Source organism: Primulina eburnea, chromosome 13, assembly GCF_022965805.1.
Source record: "Primulina eburnea isolate SZY01 chromosome 13, ASM2296580v1, whole genome shotgun sequence".
Lineage (NCBI taxonomy): Eukaryota > Viridiplantae > Streptophyta > Magnoliopsida > Lamiales > Gesneriaceae > Primulina > Primulina eburnea.
This window is the reverse complement of record NC_133113.1, coordinates 27,167,234-27,175,553: the sequence shown is the minus strand read 5'-3', so window position 1 is coordinate 27,175,553 and position 8,320 is coordinate 27,167,234. Positions and strand designations below refer to the sequence as shown.

At 32.4% G+C, this 8,320-nt stretch overlaps 1 protein-coding gene across 1 annotated transcript; it reads right to left on the bottom strand.

Moving 5' to 3' along the window:
• Window positions 1–1,671: 1,671 nt before the first annotated feature.
• LOC140810026 (L-ascorbate oxidase-like) lies at window positions 1,672–6,460 on the bottom strand. Its single transcript, XM_073167824.1, has 5 exons — window positions 6,098–6,460; window positions 5,663–5,755; window positions 3,882–4,094; window positions 3,563–3,757; window positions 1,672–2,754 (listed from the first exon to the last, which is right to left on the bottom strand). The coding sequence occupies exons 1-5, from the start codon at window positions 6,362–6,364 to the stop codon at window positions 1,795–1,797; spliced, it is 1,728 nt and encodes a 575-aa protein (XP_073023925.1). The 5' UTR covers window positions 6,365–6,460; the 3' UTR covers window positions 1,672–1,794.
• Window positions 6,461–8,320: the final 1,860 nt, after the last annotated feature.

Below are 8,320 nucleotides of genomic sequence, written 5' to 3'. Positions count from 1 at the left end.
AAGGTTATATGAAATAATTTGAGAATTTTCTCTTAAGAGTGAGTGAGTATTCAATATACAAGATTAAGAAATCTATTGTTGGTGTATCATATTATCGTGCCCAATACATAATGAAAGTTTAGAATTCTAGTTTGAATATGCAAATTAATCTTGGACATTCGTATGGTTTTAATCTAACAGTAGGGAGTTTATCGAACTTTACCTTTAGTGAATTAATCATATGGATACAACTATTCCGGTTATTAAATGGATACAACTCTTGTTATATTTTCCTATGAATTATCAACTTCAAACGTATTTCTTCAATTGCCAAAATTAAATCTACGACTGATTTCCAAATTTCTCTTCAAGTTTGCATTAAGAAAATAAGGGAAGACCACGACGACGACAGCGTGGTGATCAGCCGAATTCTCTTAGGAGAGAATATGGGGTGGCTGAATAGTCTAGTGAGAAGAGAGAGTAGTTGCCAATCTCGATGTATTATTTAGTCTAAATTCTAGATTTAATAATAAATTTATATGGATTTCTATAATCTCAAATAGGATTTTAATTGAATGATTTTACCAACTACGACACCTACTAGTTATTGTTCGACTAGGCTGCTCCAAACATAATCCATCAAATATTTTATGATCGTGATTTCATCATAATATCGATCTATGATCTAATATCATCGATTTGATGAGTGTAAATAGCTCGTTATAATGATGCTGAGTCCAATTTTTCGAATCGATCAAGTGAAAATTCAATCGGATCAAAATCTACCGGTCAAAATAAACTCTACAAAAGCCAATTAGTCATAAGTCAACATAGTCAACTAGCCAAAGTAACTACCAACAATATTCACATTAATTAATACTTATAGTTTAATCTAAAGAGAATGACATGTATTTCTTGGTAAATATAATCTTTAAATAAATAGAATTATTTATTAAAAACAAATAATTCTGAAAATAAAATTATGTATGTAATTGAATTTAGTAAGTGTAATTATATTTAAAAGCATTTTATTTTAAATCTAAATTTTACTTTTTAATTGAATCATATTCAATTGAGCCATTTATAACAGAGCTTAGATTTATTAATAGTTTGTATATCAAAATATTTTTTACACACACTTCTATTAAATCATGATATATTTCCATAATAATACCCAATATTAAACACTTTAAAATATCACATATAATTACAGAAGTAGATATCTCAATATATCACATAGCATGCTTACAACATAAATTTTTCCTACATAAATTAGAGAAGATAATGAGTCGAGTTTTCATGAAATTCTCATCTTCATTCTAATCGCGTCGGATATTCAATTCTATACTTATCTTCATACTCATCGAAAGATTGTATTCATACTTTACCCTATATTCTATTACAACCTTTAACTATATTTTTTTTCATATTTGAATTATTTCGAGTATGATATGAATATTACTAAATTAGTGAAAACAATAAAAATTAAATTAAATTTTAAAAATAGATAATTAAATATTATAAAATAAATAAAAATATAAAAAATACTAATAATTTTTTTCATTCAACTAATATCATTCAATAAAAATATATTATAAATAATAACATATCCAAAAAATCATATATATACATATTAATTTAATCAGATATTCTAGTATAAGATTTTTTTAAGATTCGTCTTCGTTTTCGTACCCCAAAAATCTTCATACCGAATTATCAATTTATTTAATAATGTAAAAAATCATCTAAATACCTTCCTCTGTTCGAGTAGAAATCGGATTCTCCAAATTGTGTAAAACAACGGATTAGTAAACTTCAAGTGCCACCATTCTTCATCAACAATTTCCCTGTCAAACCACAGCCCAGAGCCTCGTTAGGAATCTTCTCGATCCGACGAACACCTTCTGCAAAGACAACTCCCATTCCCATATGCAAATGAGGCTCAATGTGACAATGGAATGCCCACACCCCCGGGTTATCCGCCACAAATCTTAGCGCAGTCCACCCATAAGGAAAAATCACGGCGGTGTTCTTCAATGGCGGATTCTCCAGGTTGAACTTCTCCTCATCTTTTTCTGTGAACTTGCCTTCCCCGTAGCCAAGGACCCAGAAATCATGGCCGTGGAGATGCCACGGGTGTATCTCGCTGACATTAGCCTTTAACGCGTTCGCGTTCTGAAGTATGACATCCACTGTTGTGTTGAATCTCAGCGTGTACACTCCGTTTCCATAGGTCGAATTTTGGTTTTCTGCAGGCTTCATGATCTCGTACTCGCGCCTGAAATCATCCGGGGGAGATTTTTGCTCGAATGCCTTGGTCAGACCGTATCGGATGGAACCCAGATAAGGTGTGGCAGGCAGGACTAATGAGACGTTGTTGATAGCCCATTTCGTGTACCCGTCGATGAAATTCTGCGTATTTAGCAGCAAGATTCGCCTGTCAGGTCTTTCCGGTGGCTTAGGGCTGCCCTTTAAGGCGAAAACTTGTTTGCTGAGAGTCACACTGTATTTGAAATCGTTCCAAGCTGGGGCGACTGGAGGTGGGGATATCGGCAGCTTCGAAGCGGGAGTTGGCCGGTAGTTTAGTATTGTTAGGCCAGGAGGGGTTTTGGGTTCCCTTCCTCGTACAGAAACTGAGATCCAGTAGTTGTTGGAAGGGTCCTTGTCGGTGGTGAAGAGGACTGAGTAGCTCTCGCCGGAGTATACGTCGATGTTGTCGACGGAGAATGGGTGGACGTAGTTTCCGTCGGCCTCAACTACCATCATTTTGTGATTCTAGGTATCCATCCATACACCATTTTATTATAAAATTTAATAAATCATATTATTAACTATAAAATTAAAGAATAAACTAACTCATTTACCTAATCGAAATATAAAAGATTTAAATAGCTTATTTAAAATTTAAATTAGGATAATTTGTGAAAAATAATGTATTTGAAGATTTTAGACTATTTAAAAAATAACAAAAACTCTAGTGAGACCGTCATACTGGTCAATTATATGATACAGATCTCTAGTATAAGCATACTAAAGAAAAATATTAATTTTTATGTTAAAATATTATTTTTCATTACAAATATATTTCAAGTTGATATATCTAACGAATATAGACATTAGCATGGTATAAAATAAAGAATGTCTTTTGTGAGACGGTCTCACGAATCTTATCCGTGAGACGAGTCAACACTGTTAATATTCACGATAAAAAGTAATACTTTTAGCATAAAAAGTAATATTTTTTCATTAACACCCAAATAAGAGATTCATCTTACAAAATACGTTGACCGTCTCACAAAATTGTTTTTTCCTAAAATAAAACTGTACTACGAATTAAACAAAATCATTGCTCCAATTCTTTTAGGCATGCGCAAGAATGACAACTTGCGTTGGACAATTAGTTCTTGCTTTTTTTTGTAGCGCACCTACTATATATTTCATAAAATCTAGGAATATATTCCATCATATATTTATTTCACCTATTGAGTTTCTAATCAACTCCCACGAAAATGATCTTAGAATGACTGAGTATTAATTAAATTAATTCAAATTCAAAAAATGCTCGAAACAGTAAATTTATTACCCCGATCGCCAAGTTGAGTGAAGCCAACGCGGTGGAGCTGGCTATCCTGAGCCTGTAGGTTTTGTGAGGGTGGGCACGGAGGAGTCGCGGTGCGTGCTGCTCGTTGCCCCTTAACTTGCATTGGCTGGTTGGGCTATGGCTACGTTGCGCTGCCATGGAGCAATTGTACTGTCCTCTCCCATTGATTAGCAAGGTCTGATATATTTAATTAAAATTATGAATCTTTATGTATACGTCCTTACAACAGCAGACATTCTCAATAATAAAAAATAAAAAATTGTCAATTGAGTAAAAAATCAAGTATACGAACACGTAGTACCTGAGGTTCACCAATCCAACGGAAGGGATTGGAGGAGAGATCAAGCTCTTGTTCATGGGATCCCTTGTGCCACCAATCACTTAGTAAAATGTTGAATTCGTCATCATATTCAAATGGTTCTTGATCTCCTTCCCTCACATTCACTATCAAAGAACCATACAACCCTGCTGATCTCTGCATTCCATAGTGCCCATGGTAAAAGTATGTGCCCGCCTATATTATATCAAATAACATAGTTATCATGATGTAATACATATATATTAACTACGAGTTTTGATATGATGCAGATATAGCGTGTACACTTATGTGAATATCGATGATGTGACGCATGGACGGAGTCAGGATATTGGTTCAGTGTAGGCAACAATATATTATAATTAATAAAGCAAAAGAAAAAAAACAATGATTAATCGACAACTAAAAATAATGTGTCATAAAGTTTGAACAGAAGTTACGCACAGCCAGTAGCATTAATAATTGATGGGAAAACGTCAGAAAATGACGAACAACAGCGTGTACAAAATCCGAAATTAAAACAAAATATGATATAAAATATAAAATATACGCTCGAAAAATAAGCATGAATTCATTATCGATTAGAAAAAGCATAAAATTATAAAACAATGGAATGATCGACAAATATTGAATGAAAAACGAACCTAAAATTTGGTAACATTTTGGATTTTTTTAGAGATAATGAAAGATGAAACACTAACTAAAATGAATTGGAATGATTGTTAATCAAAGTATATGACGTTCGTGACTCGAGAAGAAAAAACACATATAGAAGGCTATAAAGTGTATACTTGGATACTAGTAACATGTAAAAAATTGAGTCTAAAATTTGAGAAATTTTGGATAAGTACAGACAGCTAAGCATATAATAATATCACATAAAAATTAAAATTTTAGACTTATATATATATATATATATATATATATATATATATATATATATATATATATATACACACACACATATATAAAAAATTGGCCCAGTGTAGGCATTGGCCCACACTGGACCTATGCTAGCTCCGCCCCTGATGTGACGTTCAATTACATCCAATAGGTGAGTGTCACCTTATCAGCACTCAAATAAATGTGCACAGGGGATATACATAATATCAAAACTCATTAACTATACCTAAAAATGATAATATATAAACTACGTAAAAATATATAAAATTTGAGTTTATATTTAAGTTTTGAACTGAAAATGATAATTTTTACTCCATGAATGTATTAAATGGGTGATCCATCCGTATCATGTTGCTCCCACTACCTTTATTGTGTCCGTCCCGATAAATGAAATGTGGAGTGTGAACACTGATTTAATGACTTCGTAAATATCTATTCTAACTGGATTGGAATCTTTTAATGATTGAATGAGTCTTATGTGAGACTGTCTCACGTATACTAATCTGTGAGACCGTCAACCCTACCCATATTCACAATAAAAATTAATACTCTAAGCATAAAAAATTATATTTTTTTATGGATGATCCAAATAAGATATCCGTCTCAGAAATTCGACCCGTGAGACCGTCTCACACAAGTTTTTGTCTTAATGATTTATAGTCTATCAGATGTCAAAATATCAAATTTGAAACGAGATTTCAGGTCGAGACCTAATTATAACAAACATGTATTTATAGATATCCAACATTAGCGAAACGGGCTAAAAATGTATAACTTGTGTTGGAATTGATCATCAAATATATTATCAATGGTTTGAAATAAGTAAATTTTAATGAGAGTTGATTCGAGTGCATGGAAATTACCTTGTCAACCTTGAATCTGTACACAAATTTTTCTCCGGGATTAATGGCACACTGCGAGATCGATGCAGTGCCATCCGCCCACGGTGTTCCAAGCTGATGTTTCAAATCAAGAACTTAACAAATGAGATATATTTATGTTTGTGTGTGAATTTCTTGAACAAAAAGGGAAAATCACGAAAATTTTGGAGGATTCAAAATAATTTTTAATAATGCACAGCAATTACATGACCCCATCACGCGAAATACAAGGCAAATTTAGACTAGACACCGACAGTTTCCAAAAACAAAAAATTCTAAAAAAAGTTGAAATAAATTTCGTAAATTCTTATGAAATTTGTATTCATAGCCCCTTTAAAACGAAATTATTAAATTTAGGTCCAAAAAACGAAGGGAAAGAAAGGGGTGAGACTGTGAGAGAGATCAGTGATAAGAAACCTGTCTGATTCCATGCCAGTGGATGACTACTCCTTCAGTTGGAAGCTTGTTAGTGAGCTCCACATGAATGGTATCCCCGGCCCGCGCCAGAATGGTCGGCCCCGGGAACTGCCCGTTGATCCCCATAACCACACCTTCGACGCCATCCGGAGACCAATGCATATACTCGACCTCCCAACGGAAATGCCTGGACTTGCCACCCAAAGTTGGGGATGTAAGGATTGAAATTGATATCACGAAACAGGAAAAAAGAACTAAAAACTCCATACAAAAATCCCACTTTTTTGGTCGAGGGGGCCGGGAGTGGTAGAGTGATACAAGCGTAGAAATAAATATTATTTAACATTAGTACCCCATTAATTCATGTTATATACGATAGTATTCGATGTAAAATATAGGGGTTTTACGTGTATTTTATATATGGCACACTTAGAAAAACTTTTTCTTTATTTATTCAATGCAATTCTTTATTTATCAAGATAAACTAATTCAGTGATCCATCCAACTTGTAATCAAAAATAATTTCTTAATTTTAAGGAAGACAAAGGTATACACTTAGTAGAGATCTGATGTTTCGAATCCTTACATCTCATGTTTTCCAATAGTTGAAAGCATCATGTCATGTTTTTGTAATTTTTTCTGAAAAAAAATATAAATTCATTTAATTATAGAAAGTTCATATTTAATTTTTACTTTTGCCTTTTTGGGCGTCGACAGAAAGTGGGTAGCAGATGGCCATAAAGAAGTTGGCTTAAAAGAAAAACAGTTAAAAACAAAAGAGAGAGATAAAGTGGAAGCAAGATTATTGAAAGGTTGAACATTGAAAATCATATAAATATATATACACAATACTTTATATAAAATTATTATAAATTTTGAGTTTTTATTTTATTATATTTTATTTTTAGGTGAATGGGCAATCCATTTAGATAGAAAACTCGCGTTTAATAATTGTGAGTGCCGCTCATTCTTCGCGTGTATATATATATATATATATATATATATATAATTTTTTTTTTCGAGCTTTTTGTTGCGAAGAGTTTGACTTATTTTGTTTTGAAAAAATTTCAATAAAGACCATATTAAAGAGATAAGGACTTAATTAATAGACGGCGGAAAGCACGACTTTCGGCTCAAAAAACCAAGCAACCATAATTTATTTTTTTTTCCAAGAGAAATCGAATACGATGCATTAATTAAATCTAACCGTAGCTACATTTATCAATTACGATGAGTAAAAACCCTCCATCTAACATGAACGAGATAGATGAGATAAAGCAAAATGCGCTAAACAGTGTGCTAACTTGTTTACATTTTATTAACATGATCTAACTTTTTAAATTTACCAAAAGTTAAGATATCAATATGTTTAAGACTAACAGTCCTTGATGGTTGCGAGCCTCAGCCTTCGACGTCACCTCTTTAACAGCATTACAGGAGTCTGAGAAGACCCAAACATCAGAAAAATTACCTCTCACAGCAAGCATCAAACCAAAATGAATAGCCGAGAGTTCTGTCTCCAACACCTATCCTGGTTTACGTATGCCTAAGGCAGCAAAAATAATTCCAAAATGATTTCATTAAACCCAGCATCGACATCAAGTCGCCACTGCTCCAACGGAGGAGGCACCCACCTCATATCCCTGTTACTCTGCATCTCCCCTGAAGCTAAATTCCAAGCACATCTAGAGGTTCTAAATTGCTCAAGATATGACATTACCCACTCAACTTTAATATATTTGTTAGTTAGGTATATGGCTATTTTGTTTTAAAATACAAATCTCTTTCCAAATTACTCAAGCAAGCATTGCAAACAATTCAAATTCAGTAGATGAAACTTCATCCATTAGGCACAACCTACATAATTTAAATTGTATAAGCAAAAAGGGTAAATGGCCTAAGATATTTCTGCACCATATTTTCTAATGATTATGTTTTTTCGAATAATGCTAAGGTATGAGTGGATGAAATAAGAAATTAAATTTTAAAATGGAACAAAGATGAAAAAAAAAATGAAATTTCAATAATTGGTATCAAAATAAAAAAAAAATGGAATGGAAATATTTTTAATTAAAATTCAAAATAATAGCTTGTACAATAAATGTTATTTTAACTATTAATATTAACATCATTATTAAATTATCATCATTTTATTTTTGATTATTAATATTAAAAATAAAAATACTTAAAATTTGTTAAACTAAATAAGAAATTTTATATTAA

Coding starts and splice junctions, on each gene's coding strand:
- LOC140810026 (XM_073167824.1), bottom strand. CDS start 6,364: ATGGAGTTTTTAGTTCTTTTTTCCTGTTTCGTGATATCAATTTCAATC. Junction 5,756..6,097: donor ACTGGCATGGAATCAGACAG/GTTTCTTATCAC, acceptor TTGAAACATCAG/CTTGGAACACCGTGGGCGGA. Junction 3,758..3,881: donor GTTGGATTGGTGAACCTCAG/GTACTACGTGTT, acceptor TAAATATATCAG/ACCTTGCTAATCAATGGGAG.